Source organism: Thamnophis sirtalis, unplaced genomic scaffold (assembly GCF_051295495.1).
Source record: "Thamnophis sirtalis isolate CommonGarterSnake01/CBP01778 unplaced genomic scaffold, rThaSir2_p1.2 scaffold_10, whole genome shotgun sequence".
Taxonomy (NCBI): Eukaryota; Metazoa; Chordata; class Lepidosauria; order Squamata; family Natricidae; genus Thamnophis; species Thamnophis sirtalis.
This window is the reverse complement of record NW_028261390.1, coordinates 1063257-1087100: the sequence shown is the minus strand read 5'-3', so window position 1 is coordinate 1087100 and position 23844 is coordinate 1063257. Positions and strand designations below refer to the sequence as shown.

Sequence of the window (23844 nt, the reverse complement as noted above, 5' to 3'; positions counted from 1 at the left end):
CCCAGAATTCCCCAGCCAGCAAAAGCTGGCTGGGGAATTCTGGGAGTTGGAAGTCCACAAGTCTTCAAATTGCCAAGATTGGAAGCTCTTTAAGACTTTTAGGATTGTAGAAGAGACATGAAGGGTAGAAAATGGCGGGGGGGGGGGCTACACCCAACGCCCAGCACCCCTTAACGTATCGGCTCCTCTAAAAAACCCACCCCCCTCTTTCCCTCCAAAGGAGAACCCCCAGCGGTCGGCCACCGGACGGAGGGAACATCCATCCAAGGCCACAGAGGCCCAGCCTCCCTGTCCCCAAACACCCCGCGAGGGGCTGGCCCCATTTCCCATCGAAGCCCTCCACCCCACCCACCCACCCAGGGCAAAAAAAACAAATCAGAGGAAGGGGCTGCCCCTAAAGCTGGAGAAGCAGAAAACGCCCAGCAGTCGAAGGCCGCGTGCCCGCTGTGCTTGCAAACGTCCACCGAGGAAGGAGGGGAGGGGGGCACCTTCGCCTACCCTTGCGACCCAGGTCCCAATTCCTGCCCGGAGGAGCAGCTAAAACCGAGGGGAGGGGCAGAAAACGCTGCTGGTGGTCAGGCTAGGCTGGAGACTCTTTTAACAGAAAGCAGAGGAGGGGGCGGGTAGGGACCCCCGCCCGGAGGTGCCCGTTGGCGCTGTCCCACGGCGAGCGCCACTTCTCTCCACTCGGTTGCCAAGTGTCCCAATGCAGCAAGACGACGAGGGATGAAAGTAGCTTAGGAGGCCTCCGGCTGGCCGGCAAAGAGTCTCTTTCCCACCCGTGCCGGTGGGCCCCGCTCCCCCCACCCCATCCCCCCACCCACCCACAGCAGAAAAAAAGTCTTTAGGAAGGAGACCGGAGGGCTCAGTACTTCACCCCAGGGACGAACTCCTTGGCGTCCGGGTTTAAGGTGCTTTTGCTCTGCAAACGAGGGGTGGGGGGGGGGGGGAAAGAGGGAGGGGAGAGAAGAGAGATTAAAGTTACGCAGGGTCAACATTGGGAGGAGTCCAGCGCTCGACCGGCGGCCGTTTGTTGAGTGACCGCTCTGTAAACGCTGGGGGGGAAATTGGAATTTCCAAACCTTTCCTCTCCATTTGCTTTGCCCTCCGTCCTTCGCTCCGATCCCTTCTCCGCCATGGCAAATCTCTCCCCCGTGGCCTTTGGTCGCCTGCTGGCCTCCTTTTCGAGGGAATTCCTCCGGCTATTCTTTGGGCCGCTGCTCCTCTAAGTGCCCGACTGCCACCCTTTGGAGTCTTGTGAGCAATTTGGGTTCTGGGTAGGGGGCTCCCGATCCCCCCACACTCGCCTCGGATGCTGCTGAATTCTGGTGGTCAGACAAGTCTCCCTCTGCGGCCGCGGCTTTATTTCTCTCTCTCTGTTTCTCCGCCGCTTGGAGGATGCTCAGCCTGAACCGGGCAGTGACTCTGCCCCCCGCCCCCCTTTGCTATCTGAGCATTTCTCCTAGGGGCCTCGAGACTCTGCCTGGTCACATGTGTGGAAATTTTAGACTGGCTATGGGGGCTCAGCCCAAGCGTCTTCTGGTGACTGGGCCACAGCCGGTGGGGTAAACAATCGTAGCTGGCCGAATTCAGCCGGTCGAACAGCTGTAGCCCGGCCAGCTGTGCGTTTGCATCATGTTTTTTAAAATCGCTAATCCCGGTAATTAGTAATGTGGCTGCCGCGGCTATTTCGGAAGCTCACCGGTCAGCTGTGGGGCTAATTAAGTCAGGTGGCTCCCCAAAGGACTGGGGAAGCTCGCCTAGCCGTTCGCAAGTGGCAGAGGCTCCTTGCGATGTGGGCCTCACTGATCTGAAGACTCCCAGGAACTCTGCTCTTCTCCACCCGCGGCGCTTCTGTGCGCCTGGTCTGCTCCGAGACTGAGTCAAAACTGGGCATGCTCAGGCAGAGGAGGCGGGACCAGAGTGACTCAGGCTCCAAGCAGAGGAAGCAAAGTTAACCCTTTCCTTTCCTTGGATTCTCTCGACTCGGCACACCGGAGAAACATCAGCTGCTGCCTAGGATTTGAACTCTCCACCTGCCGAGAGGGGGGCCCAGCATCTTCGCCTCTAGTTTTTACAATAAAATAATAAAGGAAGAGGTGTTTTTTTAAAAAATCGGCTCCCTCCTTACCAAAATGTCTTCCGTGATGTGGCTGTGGGTGTTCTCGCTGACCGAGAGTCCGTTCAGCTGCTGCTGGAGCTGCCCGATGCCTTGAGGCAGGTCGCGGGATGGAATGAACCAGTCCTGGTCTTCTTCGTCCAGCATCTCCTGGAAGCAGCGATCCAGGAACTCCTGCTCCTGAAGCTCCTCCTCCACCTGGCGGGGAAGCAGAGACGGAAAAGGGGGTCGCGACGGGCAAGGCTGTGGCCACAGGCAGCCCAGTCTCCTCCTCCTCCGGCCACTAGGCTAGCCAGCCTCCTCAAGAAACGCATCTCAGGACCCACCTAGACAAGCGGGGTCTCAAACCCTGCGGGGACCGCTCTGCAAACAGATCCAATGCAGCCAGGCCTTGACTTATGACCACTGTTGAGCCCAAAATTTCTGCTGTTAAGCGAGGCAGTGGCTAGGTTTCGCCCCATTTTACCACCTTCCTTGCCACCGCTGTTAAGTGAATCTGGCTTCCCCGTTGATTTTGGGTAGGTGGGAAGGTCACAAAAGGGGATCGTATAAACCCTAGGACACTGTGACCGTCGTAAAAAGGGTGTGGCCCCTGTGGTCGCAGAGACACACACCCTAGGGACAGAATAAGCAAAAGGAGAAGGAGGAGGGGAAAGAGAAAGGGAAGGGGAAGGAGAAGAGGAAAGGAGGAAGAACAGGAAGAAGAGGAGAAAAGAAGAAGAGGAGGAAGAAAAAGAGGAAGAGGGAAGAGGCCAGAAGACCTTCTCCCACTCCCTTCTTTCTGAAGACCATGACATGTTGGCTTTCCCAACAAACACTCACAGAAAGTCCCCGCTTTTGATTTTCCCCAGAAGCATTTTAGGGGCTTTTTAAACCCATTTGGCATCTTCAAGCCCATCACATCTGGACGATGGTGGCCCTGTGGAGGAGCCAGGGAGGGCCGGGGGTGCCCAGAGTCAGGGATGTGGGGGACCTCACAGCTCCTCTCCACCAATAGCCGAGGTGGCGCAGTGGTTAAATGCAGCACTGCAGGCTACTTCAGCTGACTGCAGTTCTGCAGTTCGGCTGTTCGAATCTCACCGGCTCAGGGTTGACTCAGCCTCCCATCCTTCCGAGGTGGGTAAAATGAGGACCCGGATTGTTGTTGGGGGCGATATGCTGACTCTGTAAACCACTTAGAGAAGGCTGAAAGCCCTATGAAGCGGTATATAAGTCTAACTGCTATTGCTATTGCTAATATCTGTGCTTGGGAAGGAGGAGCCTCGTTGGGCCGCCTGATTGAGAGAAACTCACCAGTTGGAAATGAGTGGGAAGAAGGACCAGGGGGGGACAGGAGAGCAGCCTTTCAATATTTGGAGGGCTGCCCCAAAGAAGGGGGGGGTGTCGACCTCTTCCCCAAAGCCCCTGAAGGCAGGACAAGAAGCAATGGGTGGAAACTAACCAAGGAGAGAAGCAGCCTAGAACGAAGGAGGAACTTCCTAACAGGGAGGACAATTGACCAGCGGAACAGCTTGCCACCAGAAGCTGTGGCTGGAGCTTGTTAAGAAGAAACCGGACAGCCATTGGTCTGAAATTTTACAAGGTCTCCTATCACAGGCACGCGGTTGGACTAGAAGACCTCCAAGGTCCCTTCCCACCCCGTGATTCTGTTCCTCCGCTCCAGAGTGGGGAGCCAGCGGAGCCTGGGTGAAACGCAGGAGCCGGAAGAAGAGGACTGGAAGAGACGCCCGAGGACCAAAACCACCCTGCTTAACACCGCCTCTAGGCCTGGGACTCGTCCGCACGGCCACTCCTGACGCCGGGCTTAAGGAGCACCCGAACACAACCCCTTTTGGCTCAGGGCGAAGGCTCGGCTCCCGCCTTGAGTCACTCGCCAGCCGAGCCCAGCGCAGCCTCGCTGAGGGCATTGTGTGAACTCAGCCGCCCGGCTTCTCCAGAAGTAGGTTGGCCCTGCCCTGTCGGGAAACCCGAAATCTGGGAATCTTCCCAAACAGCAGCAAAAGGGGGAAAAAACGCTGCTTTGACACGATGTGCTGGGACGGCATCCGTGCCCTGCTGAGGGGCAAAAGTCTGGGCTCCTTTACAACTGTTTACTTCTGACAGGTAACCCCCAAAAAGGCACCTGGACTTTCTTTCCTTGAAAACGTTTTGCTTCTCAGCCTAGAACAGTGTTTCTCAACCTTGGCAACTTGAAGATGTCTGGACTTCAACTCCCAGATTAACAACGCTTAGCGTCTAGTCCAGTGTTTCTCAACCTTGGCAACTTGAAGATGTCTGGACTTCAACTCCCAGATTAACAACGCTTAGCGTCTAGTCCAGTGTTTCTCAACCTTGGCAACTTGAAGATGTCTGGACCTCAACTCCCAGAATTCCCCAGCCAGCATTCGCTGGCTGGGGAATTCTGGGAGTTGAAGTCCAGACATCTTCAAGTTGACAAGGTTGAGAAACACTGGTTTAGGGACAGTTACACCGGCTCTGGGAAAACTAACATGACTGGTTACTTCTGGGAGTTGAAGTCCACAAGTCTTAAAGTTGCCAAGTTTGGGAACCACTGTTTGTAATGAGTGGGTTAGAGCCTCCCGCAGTTTCCCCATTAAGAGAGGGCAGTCTTAGGGTGCCTGCCCTTAAAAGCAGCCGCCCTAAACCTCTCCTTTGCCAGCTGCCTTGGCAGAGGGACGAGGCTGTTCCTCACTCAGCGGTCTCGGATTTCGCACAGCGTTCGAACCCCGGCCTTTCGTCAGAGCTGCTACATTGGACAGCCGTCCGATTTGGATATGGTCGCCGCGCATGAAAAGTGGGCCACTAAATTAATGGATGAAGAGGTTGAGGGCCTATCCCCAAATCCAGGGGTCCCCAATCTTAAAACTCCCAGAATTCTCCAGCCAGCTGGCTGTGGGATTCTGGGAGTTGAAGTCCACGAGTCTTAAAGCTTCCAAGTTTGGTCGGCTGTTGTCAGAAGTCTAAAGCGACTTGGAATTATCTACAAGAGATCTGAGAAACACGATGATGTCCTGTCTAGGGGTGACACGATAGCAAGTGTTCCAATTTTTTAGGGGTTGCCACAAAAGAAGAGGGGGCCCACCTATTATTCTCCAAAGCGTCAGAAGGCAGGACAAGAAACGAATGGATGGAAACTAATCGAGGAGAGAGATTTCCTGACACTGAGGACAATTGATCAGTGGCACGGCCTGCTTCCGGAAGTTACGAAGGCTTGAAGACTGGAAGTTTTGGAAGGAAAACTGGACAGAAATGGTACAGGTTGGGTTTCCTGCTTGAGCAGGGGGCCGGACTAGAAGACCTCCAAAGTCCCTTCCAACTCTTGTTCTTCTGCCTCCGCTCAACCTCCTAAGACAGGGAAATCGAGCACCAGGGGAAGAGGAGGAAAGTTTGGCCCAGGTCAGATTTCAAGTCCAGCCTTCCGGACTCCCACTACAGAGCTGGAATGCGTTGCTGAGCTGAGATTGGCAGCTTCCTTCACCCTAACCACGGAGCCGCCCGGAGGGGCCGCCTACACCCACGTGGTGAGAAGAGCCAGAGGCCCACAGTTAGGAGACAACGCACCAGGCCACACAAGCCACGTCACGGAAGAAGAATCCTTCTGCTGTGGAAGGACTCCGTTTACCCCGAATGGCCCCCCCGTTGCCTCCTCCACGCGTTTCCCTTGCAACCGGCTCTGCCCAGATGCCCTCTGGAAGTGAGGGGGGGCTTTGGAATTTTTCTTTTGGGGGGGGTGTGTCCCAGGGTGGCCTCACCTGCCGGTTGAAGTCCTCCTCGTTCTCCATCCACATGTACTCGGCGAAGGGGTTGCTCTCCTTCTCATCGTGGCCGTTCACGACTTGGTCCTCCTTGGATTTTGCCGGGGGGGCCGCTGGGGGGGTTGTGTTGGCCACATTGGAACCATTCATCCTTAGAGAGTCTGCGGGAAGAACAAGAGGAAGGCAAGAGAGGTGAACTCGGGCAGGGCCCAGGAGGGAGGGTCTTCCCACACGGAGCCTCTGGCAGCCACGGGGAACCTTCGGCTTACGGCCTGCCCACTCAACTCCCTGCCCAGCTGCGCATGCACACGCGGTTCCCCCCCCCCAGGTGCTGGAGGCTTTCCTGAAGCCCTGGGAGGGGGGGAAACCTTACCCACTCTCATGGCCTTCAGGAAAGCCGTTAAAACCTGGCTGTTCCGGCAGGCCTGGGGCGGCTGACCTTCGTGTTAAGGTTAGAACGTGTGTTGTGAATTTTAAACTATTTTTTACTTATTCTGCTTTTCTTTTTTCTTCTTTCGTTGTAAGCCGCCCGGAGTCCTCCGGGATTGGGCGGCCTATAAATTTAATAAATGAATAAATGAAAATTTAATAAATGAATGAAACCGCCCCCCTGGCGCTCTGGAAATGTGAAAAAAAACCAGCTGGCTGGCACACACCGGAGCTGACGGCTGGCGTGCCACTAAATATGGCCCCGCGTGTCACATATGGCACGTGTGCTATAGGTTCGCCATCATGGGCCTGTGGGTAATAGTCCTCGTCTTATGACCAGAATCGAGATCAGAATTTCCGTTGCTAAGCAAGGTGGTTGTTAAGCGAGTCACACTCAATTCCTTTCTTTCTTTTTTTTTTTGACGGGGCTGGTAAGCAAACCACTTGCCATTGTTAATAACCCGGTCGTTAAGAGGGTCCGGCTTCCCCGTTGACTTTACAGGTCAGGTCTAAGCCAGCTTGGTGGTTCCTGACCTGTAAAGTTCCCCATTCGATGGCTGGGGAATTCTGGGAGTTGAAGTCCAGACATCTTCAAGTTGCCAAGGTTGAGAAACACTGCTCTAGTCCATATTAACTCCAAATGGCTTGGAAGACCTTTTGTTGTGAAGGTTCTTAGCAAGGGGGTCGAGTGGTTAGCACAGGCCGCACAAAGCCCCCTCCCCTTACTTTCCCCTACGCACAACTCCATGCAAGGAAGAAACAGCGGCCATCGTAAATACGAGCCGCGTTGCCAAGGCTCTGGATTCTGATCACACGGTTGCGGCGAATGCTTGAGTCCCTTTTTCCCCCCAATGCTGTGTAACTTTGAACCGTCGCAAGATGAACCGTTGTAAGTCGAGGACTACCTGCATTGACTGCGAATGGGGCACTAATTCAAACCAAACTTAAGATTTTAAGGCACAGAAATGGCTGGTAGGAAATGTCTCCGTGTTTAACTTGGACCGGTACTGAGTTAGTACTATATAAATCTCTTATTATCAGAGCTTTGACATTTCCAAAATGTGAAATTAATAATTTTTCTAGTTCCTGCTTTTTCTGAGAGGAGACAAGGGAAGGTCTTCGAGAGAGGCAGAGAGACAAGAATAGAAGAACTTTTGTCACTCTGAATGTGCACCAATTGGCAGATATCAACATGAAATTCCGTTGCCTGCAGTGCTCAAAGGGTCTCTACCTCCAATATTCACGATATATTGTATGCACAATTTACAGACAGACGGACAGACAGATATAGCGTGTTTCCCCGAAAATAAGGCAGGGTCTTATTTTCTTTTGACCCCTGAAATAAGCACTTGGCCTTATTTGGGGGGGGTGTGTCTTATTATTTTTGAGGTGCAGGAGGCAATGAGTGTGGTCAACTCATGGCTGCTGCTGTGGTGCAATATTTTCAGGGAGGGCTTATTTTTTGGGGGGGAGGGCTTATTTTAGCACATGCGCTCAAATGCCCAATTAAGCTTATTATCCCAGGAGGTTTTATTTTCAGGGAAACAGGGTAGACAGACAGACAATAGATACAGATAGATACATAGATAGATATACATAGAATAGATAATAGATAAACAGATGATAGATAGATAGATAGATAGATAGATAGATAGATAGATAGATAGATAGATAGATAGATATAGATAGATAGATAGATATAGATAGACAGACAGACAGACAGAGGATAGATAGATAGATAGAGGATGGATGGATGGATGGATAGATAGATATACATACAATAGATAATAGATAAACAGATGATAGATAGATAGATAGATAGATAGATAGAAGATGGATGGATGGATAGATAGATAGATATACATACAATAAATAAATAGATAAACAGATGATAGAGATATAGACAGACAGAGAGAGGATAGATAGATATAGATATACATAGATAGATAAGATAAACAGATGACAGAGATAGATAGATAGATAGATAGATAGATAGGATAGGCAGACAGATGATACAGACAAAGACTTCGAGAGATAGAGATTGATAGACATAATAGATGTAGATATAGAGACAGACGTAGAGACTGATAGAGGGGGGTGGGGGGAGAAGCCGTGCCAGCCCAGGTGCCCCTTCCTCCATGGGGCTCCTCCACCCACGGTGGGATTCTGCAGCCCTTTCTGGAGCAGCCCACGGCCGGCTTTCCCAGGCTTCTGCCAGGGCTGAGCCACAAAAGCTGTGAGCTCTCCCGCCATATGGCCCATAAATCAGGCTGGTCTGGGAGAGGAGCAGGGCTGGCAGGAGAAGGGAACCACGTCAGCTGGAGAGAGCATGCAAACCTCATGCGCCACGGAGGGGCTGGCGAGAGCAAGAGAAAGTCCCCAAGGGAGGTGGCTGGGCTGCAGCCAGGCGGAGGGAGGAGGAGGAGGAGGAGGGAAGGGCTCCTTTGGAAGCCTTGCATAGAGCTGAACAGGAGGAAGAGAATGAAGAGAGTTGGAAGGGACCTTGGAGGTCTTCTAGCCCAACCCCCTGCTCAAGCAGATGACCCTCCACCATTTCAGACAAGTGGCTGCCCAATTTCTTCTTAAAAACCTCCAGGGATGGAGCACCCACTACGTCTGTTCCACTGGCTGATTGTCCTCCCTGTTGGGAAGTTTCTCCTTAGTTCCAGGTTGCTCCTCTCCTTGATTAGTTTCCATCCATTGCTTCTTCTTGTCCAGCCGATCCCCAAAAGCGCAGAGGGTGGCTTTAAGAAAAGCACTTTTGGGGGTGGGGGAAGCTACAGCCAGCTCCTCTCTCCAATCCAAGGACATCTGGCGAGAACCAGGAGGGTGGCAGCTGGCAAGGATCAACGGTGTGTGTGTGTGTTTGTGTGTCTGTGTGTAGGGGGGGGGCGATGTTTCCAGGCAGCAGCCATCCATGGGCGAGAGAGACTGCCTTTCTGGGATGGCGGACAGCAAAGGAGGCAGCTGCTGACGAGAGAGAAAATCTGGCATGGCTTCCTGGCGCAGAGACCTTCCAGAAATGGACAAAGGTTGACCACCTGGCCCTCCCAAAATGCCTTGGGCTCCAGAGCGGACAATTTAATAAGTTCTCTGCCGGGCTGGAGCCCAACAATTTGCCTTTGCCTGACCTGGGGTGTGTGTGTGTGTGTCTCCTGCAGGCGGTCCCTTCGTGGGGTTGGTGGCCCAGATTTCCTAGGCATGACCTGGAAAACGGACAGCCTCATTAACGCAAGCAAATAACGGTCTTGTGGTTATGAAAAAGGCTGCCAGCTGTGAGCAAATTGAAATACCTAGTCCACACACACACAGACATTGTGCAAAACATTTCAAAAATTAACGTATGTCCCACGGTGACTTGTGATTTTGGACTTGTTGCAGGTTCTCCTTTCAACTGAATGGACTGGAGGCCGTGGGCCTTGGCCAATGGACCACCCCCCCACCCCACCCCAGGGACAGCTCTGGGCTGCTGGAGTTTCGGACACCTGTTCTAGCAGGCAAATTGTTAGGAAACTGGAAGGAAGGAAGGGCCTTGCCACGAAAGCTTGCAAAAGTCGTGCAGAGCAGCAGGAAGGCAGCTGTGTTTGGGAATCATGCCTTGGCTTTCTCAGCCTCTCCAGGAAAGTTTATTTATTTACAGGGCAGGCACGGAAAGCTGGGGGTCGGGGGGAGTCCAGAAAAAAGGAACTAAATTTTATTTCTTGCTCCCTGTTCCACTGGCAGAAGGCAGAGGCCCTGCGAAAACTCAGGTGTGGCAGACGGAGGCAGAGCGTAGGTAGGTAGGTAGGTAAGTAGGTATGTGTACATACACACTCTTTAGTTGCAAGTGTTGCAATAGAAGTGGTTCTTTACGAAAGACAATCATCCTGTAACCTGCTCACAGGTTACCCCCATAATCCCCCCACCCCTTTCAGAATTTCTGCCCTTCTTTGGGCCTTGGGGGAAAAAAATGCCCCATTTGCTTCCAAGGTGAGGTGGGGGCCAAGGGGGCCTCTGCCTGCTTCCAAGGGAGGAAGGAAATTCCCTTCTTGGCCCTTCCCAACAAGAAGGAGATCAGCGAAGGGAAGAAGAAATGATGCTAAACTATATTTGGGTTTGGGGAAATACCATCCCAAGGAAACGGAAACTGAGATCTGAAAGCGACACCTGTAACAACAGAAAAAGAAAGGGAGAGAGGAGGAGAGGAAGAGGAGGGAAGGAGAGGAGGGCGGAAGGGAGGAGGAGAGAGGGTAGGAAAGGGAAGAGGAAGAGGAGGAGCAGGGGAGAGGTAAATGAAGAAGGAAGGGGAAGGAGAGGAGGAAGGAAGAAAGAGGGAAGGAGAGGAGGGTGGAAGGGAGGAGAAGAGGGGGGAGAGAAGGGGAAGAGGAGGAGCAGGGGAGAGGGAAGGGAAGATGGAAGGGGAAGGAGAAGAGGAAGGAAGGAAGAGGGAAGGAGAGGAGGGCGGAAGGGAGGAGAGAGGGTGGGAAGGGGAAGGGGAGCAGGGGAGAGGGAAGGGAAGAAGGGGAAGGAGAGGAAGGAAGAGGGAAGGAGAGGAGGGTGGAAGGGAGGAGGAGAGAGGGTAGGAAGGGGAAGAGGAAGAGGAGGAGCAGGGGAGAGGGAAGGGAAGAAGGAAGGAGAAGGAGAGGAGGAAGGAAAAAAGAGGGAAGGAGAGGAGGGCGAAGGGAGGAGGAGAGAGGGTAGGAAGAGGAAGACGAGGAGCAGGGGAGAGGTAAGGGAAAAGGGAAGGAGAGGAGGAAGGGAGGAAGGGAGAAAAGAAAGGGGAAAGAAGGTGGTGTCACAACAAGCGGAAGGGATGGTAAATAAAGAAACCCAAACTGAACATTATAACCTTTTAAATGGAATAACAAATGTATAAGAATGACAAATGTAAAGAAGAAGAACAACTATGTGAATGGATTCCTATAATGGTATGTAAGAGAATAAAAAAATAAAAACTTTTCAAAAAATAAAAATGCAAAAAATAAATAAAAACCAAGGGAGAGAAGCAGCCAGCCCTGGAAACTCCCAACTATAAACCTGGCAAGAAAAGATCGGTAGCAGCCTGCAAATAACTGGAAACGAAGCCTCCAACGCACAGGAATGTCCTCAAAATAGTCTGACTAGAAAGGCAAATTAACCAGTGTGTTACTAGTCCTCTGCCAAAGCCAAAGGATGGGGAAGAGACTCCTCTATCTCCCAAAGGTGCCTTTCGAAAAGACAACTGGACTATCTTGGTGTTATTCCCCCCCTTTTGGGGGGGGGGGAAGGTTTTGCTTCTCATCCAAGAAGCTTCTTCAGTTCAACCCTAACCCAGAACTGAAGAAGCTTCCTGGAGGAGAAGCAAAACCTTTTCAAGGAAAACCACCAAGAAAGTCCGGTGGCCGTTTGGAAAAAGCATCTTTGGGACCACTAGGAGGCCTGGATAGTGGAGAGGCTCCACAGACACTCATGGCTCATGAAGCTCCAAGGTCTGGGGAGCTTGAAAAAAGCGACTTATGACAATTTTTCACACTTAATGACCGTTGCGGTATCCAGGTGGTCATGAGATTGAAATTCAGATGCCCGTTTGTGAGAGTTGCAGCATCCTGGGGGCAGGGGATAGCCAGCTGCCTTCCAACCACCAAAGTCAACAGGGAAGCCAGATTTGCTTAACAACCGTGGCAGGAAAGGTCATAACACGGGGCAAAACTCACTTAAAAGCTGTCTCGCTTAGCCACCGGAAATTTTGGGGCTCAGTTGTGGTGGTGGTGGTGGTGATTGCCTGTATGGCTGGGCATAGGGGCAAGCCCTCGACTTACGACCACAATTAAGCCCCGAATTTCTCTTGCTAAGGGAGACATTTATTAAGCGGGTTCGTCTCCATTTTACGAACTTTCTTGCCACGGCCGTTCAGTGAATCACAGCAGTTATTAACTTAGCTGTTAAGTGAACCTGGCTTCCCCATCAACGTCGCTTGTCGGAAGGTCGCAAAAGGGGATCACGATTTTGGGACTCTTGAGACCGTCATAAATACGAGTCAGCTGCCAAGTGTCTGAATTTTGACAGCAATGCTCATTAAGTGTGAAAAACGATCATAAGTAAGTCCATTTATGTTTCTCAGTGCTGTCGTAATTCGAGGACTAGCTGTAACCTGTGAAGCTGGGCCAGCTGTCCCAGTTCCTGAGACGGGGGGTCCCTGTTGTTTCCAACCCCCCCTGCTCTTTAACTGGAGAGTGGGATTGGATTTCCAGCTTCGGCACTTATAAATAGCTCAGCTGGCCACTTCCAAAAGGGGCCTCGGGTTGCCTCTTCCAAAGGCTGCTTCCGTGGGCCACTCCACCGCCCACAACCTCCCACAGGGACGGGTGCGCTAGAATTGTGGGTGTGAGGAGTATCCACCAAGGCGTGCATCGCACAAGGAGGCTTGGTTCAGGACGTGGCAAACTACAGATGGACGTCGAGAGCAGTGCTGAAGTAGTATCCCCGACTGGCCCAATTCCGAGTGGAGCCCTAATTTGGGACCTCTTGGTAAGAAGAGCCCACTGGCATGCTGGCCAAGGGCCCAGGGTAAAAGCTGAGAGGTGGTAAAGGGGCCACGGGGGCTGCCCACCCCTGTGGTCAAGCCATGAAAACCTCTCCAAACACACCATGTGCCCAAGGTTGGTCTATCCCTCAAGCAGAAACTACACAACTAGTTGGTGATCCTATAAGCCAGTGTTTCTCAACCTTGTCAACTTGAAGATGTCTGGACTTCAACTCCCAGATTAACAACGCTTAGCGTCTAGTCCAGTGTTTCTCAACCTTGGCAACTTGAAGATGTCTGGACCTCAACTCCCAGAATTCCCCAGCCAGCATTCGCTGGCTGGGGAATTCTGGGAGTTGAAGTCCAGACATCTTCAAGTTGCCAAGGTTGAGAAACACTGCTATAAGCTGAGTAAGTCAGCATGACCACATTGTCATGCTAGAATGATAATATTATAAGCTTCTTAAAACTTCTGAACATCGCAGTCCTCTCGGTCCAGGGAAAGGAACACCTGGGGGCCCGACTGGAGCTTCCAGCTGTTGACAGGTGATCCTCCGGAAGGCCAAGGGGTGGAATGGAAGTGGCTGGTGCGTAAAACCCACAGGCCAAGCCGGGAGGCATATTGCGATGCAACAGCTGGAGGAAGAGGTGGCAGGTGGGGGCTGGAGGGCAGCCGGCCTCTTTAGATGCAACCTCTAGGCCGCAGGATTGAGGAAACACCACCCACCTCCAAGGACCTTGCAAGCCGGTGAGTAAGGCATCCTCGGGATTACGCAGGCCCCGTTTTGCAAAAGGAAAACGGAGGCAGGGCAATTTCTCAATGAGATGATGGGAGGGTTACATCACTACTCAACCGTTGCTCTTTCTCTGACGGTCCATTTGAAGGTGGCAACTTCAAAAACCTGTGGACTTCAACTCCCAGAATCCCCCAGCCAGCAATTACCACCTGTGGACTGGCAACCCCCAGGATTGTGTGGCGAGAAAGGTAGTAAAACTCACTTAACAAATGTCTCACTTAGCAACATAAATGCTGTGGCCTGCCGTGGCCATAAGTTGGGGACTACCTGTAATGTGGGGTTCCTGCCTACAAACAAGGAAGCTATTTTTCGTCAGGCAAAGCTTGGAGAAATAAGGACCGGTTGATCATCGTCACACGGTCATTAAGTGAGGATCTGCCTCCAGTGTTTTTCCTGCATTCCTGCCAGTCCAGAGAGGGGCTTCCTGGCTGGGCAGCTGGGGTGACTTTCACCCCTTGGGTGACCCTGCTGGGAAGACAGGTATCCTCAGCTTATGACCGCAATGAAGCCCCACACTTCGGTTAGCAAGTGAGACTGTGGTTAGAGTGGAGCTCTCGCCTCACAAATCAGGAAGCTGTGAGTTCAATCCTAGATAGAGGCAGATATTTCTTTTGGGAATATATCTACTGAACAAAACTCTGCATTGGCAACAGGGAAAGGCATCCGGCCAGTAAAACACTCTGCTAGCTCCATTTGGTTGCCCAGATTCCGCCCCGCAAAAGGATTATGGGGTCGTTAAAAGATGACAACGAAATGAGACTGTTGTTAAGTGAGTTTTGCTCCGTTTTAGCTCCCTGGGGCTACAACGTGAACCTGGCTTTCCCACTGTCTTTGCGCGGCAGAAGGTCGCAAAAGGGATGCTTCAACTGTCATAAGGGAGAGTCATCTGGGTTTCACAGGGATGCCGCACCCGTGGCCATTAAGTCACATTTTTCAACTTCAAATGGTCGCTAAACAAGTCGAGGAGTACCTACATGGGCCTGACTGGACAGAGGCCCTTATCTTTCCACGATGAGGCAGCGCAAGACTCGGGGAGGATAAAATTGAGAGTGTATTTAAAAGGGGGAGCAATGCTTTCAACCTGGGCAGCTTTAAGACCGGTGGACTTCAGCTCCCAGAATTCCCCCAGGCAGCGCATGCGCTGCCTGGGGGAATTCTGGGAGCTGAAGTCCACCGGTCTTAAAGCTGCCCAGGTTGAGAAAGAGTGAGACAGAGAGTAAGGCATCCCTGGCATATGCACAGCCTTGGAGACCAAAGAGTCACAGGAGTTCAGGCGAGGGGAGAAGCAGCTGTCGAACGGTAACCCAACCCAGGCGCCCCGCTCCGGGCTCCGCAGGTGGGGAAGAAGAGTGCCTTGCGGACAGGCAAAGCCACGGAACAGGGCTCCGCAGGGACGTGGCACCGTTCCGGGGAGGCTGGCCTGGACTTGCCACCGGTGGGAGTGTGGCTACCGCCAACTGACAGGCAGAGCAGTCCCGTCCCGAACCTGTTTTCCCGTTTCCCAACGCGTCCATTGTGCAAATGCGGCATCTCCCATCGTGTCGATCGGAATAGAGCCGGAAGGGGACCTTGGAGGTCTTCTAGTCCATCCCCCTGCTCAACCAGGAGAACCTACGCTATTTTAAATAAGTAGCTGTTTAGTTTCTTCTTAGTGATGGAGCACCCATAACCTCTGGTGGCAAACTGTTCCACTGGTTAATTGTTCCAATTGTCTGGAAGTTTCTCCTTTATTGCAGGTTGCTCCTCTCCTTGATTAGAATTAGCATTTAGAATAGAGCTGGAAGGGACCTTGGAGGTCTTCTAGTCCAGCCTCCTGATCAAGCAGGAGACCCTATAGCATTTCAGACAAGCGGTTGGTCTAGTTTCTTCTTAAAAAACACCCACGATTTCTGAATGCAAGCAGTACCACTGGTTAATTGGGAAGTTTCTTCTTAATTCCAAGTTGCTTCTTGCCTTTGATTAGTTTCCATCCATTGTTTAATTGCCCTGCCTTCAGGTGCTTTGGAGAATAGGTGGGCCCCCTCTTCTTTGGGGCAGCCCCTCAAATACTGGAATAGTGCTATCCCATACTGGATACTAATATCTAGTTCGTATTCCTCTATCCAAACACCAGATACTAATCGTTCAAATTTCTCCTCTGGGCTGGCCAAAGCCTGCTACTGTTCTTCATGTGTTTTAATCTCCAGGTCTCCCCCGTTGCTCTTCTTTGCACCAGTAAATGTCAATAATTGTGAATGTTCCTGAGAAGCGCCAGGGCTTTGAAAAAAGGGAAATGAAAGCACATCAATGGGCCACTTGTGATAGATTGAGACATTGGCACCCAGAGAAGAGCAGAGAGCGAAATGGGATTTGGAGGCTTAGGCTGTGTTGAATTGGAAGTCCCCTTGTCACGTAGCTGTCAATCTCAACCCTGACCCGCTTATCATTACACATTCATACTGTTATTCATAGCACCATCAGTACGCCTCATACCTCCCACTGCAATAAAACATGCTTTCTACAGGGCGCCACCAGCATTTTCCGGTGGGAATATTTAACTTTATAGCTGCTGTACTAAAAAAAAAAAGAGACATTTTTCTAGAACCTGGCCTTTGCAAGCATTGAGTAAAATTATATATATATATATATATATATATATATATATATATGTATGTATGTATGTATGTATGTATGTATGTATGTATGTATGTATGTATGTATGTATGATGTATGTATGTATGTATGTATGTGTGTATATGTGTATGTATGTATGTATATATATATATATATATATATATATATATATATATATATATATATATATATATATATATAATATATATATATATATATATATATATATATATATATATATATATATATATAAAGATTTCTTTTACAACCCCCGGTATGCCCAAATATGGGAGGAAGGTCACTACTTCCATTCTCTGTCCTTCGGCTCGTCACAAGAGACCATCCAGGCAGAAACCCAATATTTTTACTGTTGTCTTTTTGTTACATTTTGTTGTGTTTGTGCTGATAAATAAATAATATTTATTATTTATTAGGTGGAGGTAGCCCTCGACAGTTCGCTTAGGGACTTTTCAAAGTTACAACGGGTTGACTTGTGACTTATGACCGTTTTTCAGAGTTAAGACCTCTTTGCAGCATCCCCATGGCCACGGGGTCGAAAATCAGACGCTTGGCAACGGATTCATTTTATGACCCGTTGCTGTGTCCTGAGGTTACGTGATCCCCTTTTACGACCTTCTGACAAGCTAAGTCAATGGGGAAGCCGGATTGCTAACTTATCAACTGCTGTGAGTGTCACTTAATGATTGTTAAAAAAGGTCACAAATGGGGCACTTGACAACTGTCTCACAACAAAAATATTGGGCTCAATTGTGGTCATAAGTTGGGGACTAACTCTATAGCAGGGGTCTCCAACCTTGGCAACTTATACCAATAGCAATAGCAGTTAGACTTATATACCGCTTCATAGGGCTTTCAGCCCTCTCTAAGCGGTTTACAGAGTCAGCATATTGCCCCCCAACAACAATCCAGGTCCTCATTTTACCCACCTCGGAAGGACGGAAGGCTGAGTCAACCTTGAGCCGGTGAGATTTGAACAGCTGAACTGCAGTCAGCTGAAGTAGCCTACAGTGCTGCATTTAACCACTGCGCCATCTCGGCTTCCCCAGCTGGCTGGGGAATTCTGGGAGTTGAAGTCCTCCAGGCTTAAAGTTGGAGACCCTGCAGAAGGAGGTGGATTTAAAGGCATCCCTGCTCAGCCTCCCAAGCTGAACTGCTGAGGGTTTGAGGCTGTCGGATCCAGCAGCGTGGTCAGAGAAGGGCGGAAACAGCTGGAACTCCAGCGCTTTGTTAAAAAGAGACACAACTGGGAGCCAACTTCAGGAAACTCTGGATTCTCCAGGGAGTGGGAGGAGAAAGTATTTTGCCAGGGACTTACTCACTCCTGAGTTGCAAAGCTAGGTCAGAGCAGGCAGCCGCGCTATGCTTCCCATTAGAAGCTCTGTGCCAGTCCCACGCCGTCCTTGGGATCTATTTAATTTCATTTATTAAATATCGAAGCCGTCCATCTCCTCCTGCTAAGCCAGACAGGCGTTAAGTGAGTTTTGCCTCGTTTTACGAAATGCCTTGCCTTAACAGTCGTTAAGTGAATCACTTCAGTTGTTAAAGTTAGTCCACACAGTTGGTCTGTGTATCTATCTGGCTTCCCTATAGAGCAGTGTTTCCCAACCTTGGCCACTTGAAGATGTCCGGACTTCAACTCCCAGAATTCCCCAGCCAGCGAATGCTGGCTGGGGAATTCTGGGAGTTGAAGTCCGGACATCTTCAAGTGGCCAAGGTTGAGAAACACTGGACTAGACGCTAAGCGTTGTTAACCTGGGAGTTGAAGTCCAGACATCTTCAAGTTGCCAAGGTTGAGAAACACTGCTATAGAGTATGCTGGTCATAAAGTCGCAAAAGAGGATCACGTGACCCCGGGGCACTGCGACCGTCGTAAATATGAGTCAGTTGCCAAGTGTCTGAATTTTGACCATGAGGATGCTGCAGGGGTCGTAAGCGTGAAAAACGGCCATGTCCCTCAGTGCTGCTGTAACTTCGAACTGTTTTAAGTCAGAATAGAATGAGCCGGAAGGGACTTTGGAGGCCCTGTGCAGATCTACCGGTGGGAAATTTTAAATTATACAAAACCCAGAACTAAAATGACAGGCGGGGAAGGGGGTCTTCTTACCCCATTCAACCCCCTCGAGACCCCCAAGCCCCCACTTCCCTCCACGAGGGCCACCGTGGCCCATGGCCACCCTGCTCGCTCTGGCAGGCGGGGAGATGCCTTCCAAGGGTGAGCAACGCTACCCGGAGCCATCAGCCAAGTTCCGTCACCACGCAACGCTTCCCTGAAACCGGCCAAAATGATTCAGCTTCTTCTACCGCCGGCCAAAAGCTGGCAGTTAGAGGTTGCAAGGAAGGGGGAAGACGAAGGCCGATCCGCTCCCCATCCTTTGAAAGCTCCTTTGGTGCCATTGCGGTGGCTTCTGACGCTATGGAAGACCACCGAAGCTCAAGCTGGAAGCTTTATAAGTCAGCCCTTGAAGTGAGACACCCCAAAGCCTCCGGAGGGAAGAGATTCCCAGGCTCTGGAATGGCTCCAGGCTGGCCACTCGCTTTCCCAACAGGATGTCCCCTTAAAGGCTTCCTGTTCAGCCTGGGCGTCTGCCAGGAGAACGGCCTTTCCCTCCCCTCCCCTCCTCCCCAGTCCCCTGCTTCCAAGTTGGCTCCCCTGGCGCTTTTATTTATTCCGGCCAGACTTCATATACTTTCTCCATTTTATCCCCCGTCTTGGAAGCATTTCTTCCATGGCTGCCCACTGCTTGCCTCCCTTTTCAACCTTAAAAGTCTATATTTATTTGGGTCGTCTTTTAAAGGCTGCCCGGTCCCCTGAGCCAGTTTAAATCGAACCCTGGTTGAATAGCTCTACCTACCCCCTCTTCTTTCTAATAGGAGCGAGGACTAGAAACATCAGCTTGTAATAATAATAATAATAATAGTTGCAGCTTGTTTTCCCGTGAGCCCCTTTCATTTTAAACTGTGGTTAGTTGGGAAGAAGCTAATCCGCAAGCCAGTTTGTGTTCAGGCTGCCTTGTTGCAGGCAAAGGCTTCGTCCAGACACACAGCCAGGCCGAACGGCTGCTAGTAAAAATAGCTGTGATTAAATCCCACATTCCCTGCTCATTGGGCGGGCAAGGGGAGGCGCAACGCGCACGGGGAGGCCAGAGCGTGCTGTGGCTTGTGAGGCTTCTGTGAAATGGTTCTCCCTCGCTCCTATCAGCCTCCTCCTCCTCCTCCTCCTGCCTTACTCACTGCACCTCTCCCCTTTTCTCACACACACACACTCCCCAATTCAGCAAAATCACAAGCCCGGTTTCCAGACACGGATCCAGCACAAGCGAGCTTTGTTAGGGTTCGACAGAGCACAATCGCACACACATGACGGCTTGCTCTCATGCAAGCGACGATAGGGACCCCGATTACCCGCTCAGACCAGGATCCCAGAGGCGGCCTCCATCAAAACCCAATTCCCCGTAAACCAGCCAAGGGCCATTTCTTGGCAGGGCAAAAGGGCTCCACTTTTAACCGTCACAAGTTCTGGGTCAAAGCCTGAACCTGATCTGGGGCTTCGCTAGTAAATAGCCGAGTATTTACAGAGGATGCTGTGGCTGGCGTGGCAATCGGCCCACGATTAATACCACAGGCGGTCCTCGGCTTACGGCCACAACCGAGGGTGACGTTCCTGTGGATAAGTGAGACATTTAAGTGAGTGTTGCCCCTGTTTTATGACGTTTCTTGGCACAGTTGTGAATCACTGCAGTCGATAAGTTAGCAACTTATCACGAACTTATCTGAAGCCCAATTCACCGAACGGCCGTTAAGTGAAACAGGCTTCCCCATTGACTTTGTGGGAAGGTCGCAGAAGGACTCCAGGACGTTGGGACCGCCGTAACTATGAACCAGCTGCCTGAATTTTGATCACATGATCCTGAGGTTGCTGTCACCGCTATGTGAAAAACAGTCGTAAGTCGCATTTTTTTCAGTGCCGTTGTAACTTTGGATGGTCACTAAGCAAACCGTTGTACATCGAGGACCGCCATCTACACAATCCATTTATTTACCTCTTAACGAAGGCATTTATTTCTACCTTTAAAAGGAAAGAAAGCTCAGGATACATTTTTATTATTGGAAGGGCATTCCTTATTGCCGAGAGAGACGGAGGAGCGTTTTTTTGCTGAATTGACAGAAAAAACGAACAAAAGGAAGCGGACGGGCTCCCTTCATGGGCTCCCCTAAATAAAATAAAAAAACACCTCGAAAATCGGAGCGAGCGCTTTCATAGTGACAGGAGGGAGGTTGGGGAGGGGGGGGGGTGTCTCCTGCCCAAACCTGACAGGAGCAGGAATGAACTAGATCCGAAAGAATCTGGGATCCAACGGAGTCGTTTGCACAAGATCTCCCACCAGATGTCAAAAGGAGGCCGAAAACAATAGCCGAATTGTGCACCGTGGAATTTTAAACTCCGTGCAATGTTTTTCCTCGCCCTTCAAAAGCCAGAAGTCCCTATTTTGTTCCACACCTTCCCCCCCCCCTCCCCTGGATAAGGCCGGGAATGGCTGGCACTCCCAGGCTGCTCCGATTTGCAAACCTGTCCGACGCACTCACTTTTCCTCAGGGGCCTCCCCTGTGAAAGCTCCACCAAATACAAGTTTTTCTGGTTCGGCAGGCGTTCAGAGGACCTTCAGCTCCCCTCCCTAATTGGACCTGGAGGGCCCCCCTCCCAAAGAGCACCACCCCCTCCACCTCCGGAGGGGGCTTTCCTCCTGGGCTCCAGCAGGCGAAAGGCCTGAACATAGCCTGCGATCCCACCCACCCCCGGTTTCCTGTGGGACGCAAAGGCGAATCATGTTTAATATTATTGGGTCCCCGGGGGGGCTGGGTGGTTTTCTTGTTAACGTTTCATGACCCAACTAGGTAACATTATCAGTGCTAGAAGGAAGAGGGGTTTGTAGAGAGGAGGAGACAGAGGAGGGAGGATGACTGTGGGATCCTCAGTGCTCTGTGAGCTTGGTGGTTTTCTTGCATTTCATTACCCAACTAGGTAACATCATCAGCACTAGGAGATGGGTTTGCAGAGAAGGAGGAGGACTGTGGGATCCTCAGTGCTCTCTGAGCTTGGTGGTTTTCTTGAAGACGTTTCATGACCCAACTAGGCAACATCACCAGTAAGGGAGTGGGGTTTGTGAAGTGCAAAAGGTACAATACTGTTCGTTTTATGCTGTAAGATAGTTCCTTGAATGGTTTTGCTTAGCCAAAGAACAGCTCTTCCTGCCTTTAAAGTCTCTCTTAGTCCATGGACAGAATGCAAATGTTTAGCTGTTTCCCGACTGTCTAAACCCGCGGCTGCTTTTGGAAAGGGGTTTGGTTATATTTACCTACCAAAAGGCGTCTCACAGAAACACGCCTGAATGGGGGAGAGGGGGGGGGAGGAAGAGGACTGTGGAGTTCTTGGTGCTGTCTGACGTTTCATGACACAAATAGGTAACACCACCAGTTCTGGAAAGGGAGGGAGGAAGGGGTTTGCTCTCATTATCTGTCATTCTTCCTTCAAAGAACAACTCCAAGCACCTGAGGTTGACTTAAGATTTAATCCAGAGGTCCTCAAACTTGGCCACTTTTAAGACGTGTGGACTTTAACTCCCAGAATTCTCCAGCCAGCTCTGCTGGCTGGAGAATTCTGGGAGTTGAAGTCCACACGTCTTAAAAGTGGCCAAGTTTGAGGACCCCCTGATTTAACATTCCCAACCTACCTAATCGAATCCTCATCCTCGGGAAGCCACTAGAACGGCCGGCTTGTAGAAACGAGTCTTTGCAAAAGAGGCCCAAACAGCTTTGCTTCAGCTACAAGCCACCATTCAGCAGCGCCCTACAAACAGCCAAACATTTCCCCATTGCCCCCCACCCCCCAAAAAATGCTGCAAAACAGCCCAGCCAGTCTTTGCCCAATCAGAAACCAAGGTAGGTCAAAGTCAACTCCCTCCAGACCCGACGCTCTGCTACATCACAACATTCAGCACCAAAAATAAGTACGAGTCCGTAGTCCATTAACTCAGGTTACCTGAAACCAGAATATACGTGTTTGCTGGCCAGATCGATTATGATTTTTCTCCCCCCCACCTCCCAATAGAACCAGAAAGAAGACAGTTGGAGATGGGCCCGCTCCACATTCCCACCTTCGTTGGGTAGAGCAGCAAAGGAGACCAATTCAATAAATAAATAAGAGTTAATTTAGAGTTTAAATTAAAAGGTAAATCTACCCCACAGGAAGAAGATTGAGAGGAGAGGGTCTGTTTTCCAGCTTTGCAATGGGGGGGAAAGAAGGTGGGCAAATATCCAAAATTTCTCAACCCCGGGGTCTTTTTCGATGAGCTGACTCCCAGAATTCCCCAGCCAGCGTGGTTTAAAGCAGTGTTTCTCAACCTTGGCAACTTGAAGATGTCCGGACTTCAACTCCCAGAATTCCCCAGCCAGCGAATGCTGGCTGGGGAATTCTGGGAGTTGAAGTCCGGACATCTTCAAGTTGCCAAGGTTGAGAAACACTGGTTTAAAGGGTGGGTGGACTCCAATTCCCAGAATCCCACAGCCAGCTGCCTAGGGGAATTCTGGGGGTTTGGAATCCACCCACCCTAAAATGTATTTAGTGGCTGGGGGGGGGGATTCTGGGATTCCCGGCCCATCCTCCTTAAAGCAAAGGTGAGTGGGGCATTCTGGGGGATGTAGTTCTCCCCCCCCCACACCATAAAGGGGATTGTGGGAGTTGAAGGCCTCAACTCTTAACGCAGCCTGGTTGGGAGTTACAGCCCTCATAAGGCAGACTGAGTGGTGGAACCTGGGAGTTGGGAGTTCACCCACCTCAAAGCACCTGGCTGGGGATTCTGGGCCTTGAGGACCCCAATCTTGAGCCAGGCAGGGCATTCTGGGATTTGGAGTCCATCTTGGAAGCATGGCGCCTGGGGGATTCTAGGGCCCCGTTGGGTGGGGGATTCTGGGAGTTGGAGTCCACCCATCTTAAAGTGGGCTGGGGATTCTGGGAGCTGGAGTCCACCCACCTTACAGGTAAACTAGGCTGGGGCTGCTGGGACCTGTAGTCCGCTCTCATTTGAAAGCAGGCTGGGCTGGGGCTTGTGGGAGTTGAACCCCCCCCCAGCTGAAAGGGGCCGAGGCAGAGGCCGCCCAGGCCTGCTCCGACGCAGCGGGCCCGGGGGAGCGCCGAGGGCCTGGCTGGGCGGGATGGAAGGGGGGGTCTCCTGGCCCCTCTGTCCTCCCGGAGCTGGCGGGCCCAGCTGCGCAAACCCCGCCGCGCCCGCGTGGCTGCCTACCTGCCGTGAGCCCCGCGGGGCCTCCGCCGCTGCGCGATGCCCGCCCGCCCGCTGGGCCGCTTCAGCCCGACTCGCCCGCTCGCTCTCCCTCAGCCCCGGCCACGCCCCTCCCCCGCCGCGCCACGCCCCTCCCCGCCCTGCCCATTGGCCCGCGCCTCGCCGCCCCTTCCAGCGCGCCTCCCATTGGCCGCTCGCCGACCAGGCCCGCCCCCGCGCCCGCCGTCGGGATGCCCTCACCTCATTGGCCCGCAGACCCGTCCGACGCCTTTCCTCGCTCGAGGGCGGGGGGCCCGCGCGCCTCGGCCGCGCGTGACGTAGGCGGAGGGCCCCT

The 23844-nt window shown here is 51.7% G+C and overlaps 1 protein-coding gene across 1 annotated transcript; it reads right to left on the bottom strand.

Annotated features, from left to right (window-relative positions):
- Positions 1-361: 361 nt before the first annotated feature.
- PAIP2B (poly(A) binding protein interacting protein 2B) lies at positions 362-23621 on the bottom strand. The gene is made up of 4 exons (XM_087723888.1): positions 23514-23621; positions 5872-6035; positions 2132-2317; positions 362-922 (listed from the first exon to the last, which is right to left on the bottom strand). Exons 2-4 carry the CDS (start codon positions 6022-6024, stop codon positions 866-868), a joined length of 396 nt encoding a protein of 131 aa, XP_087580014.1. The 5' UTR covers positions 6025-6035; positions 23514-23621; the 3' UTR covers positions 362-865.
- Positions 23622-23844: the final 223 nt, after the last annotated feature.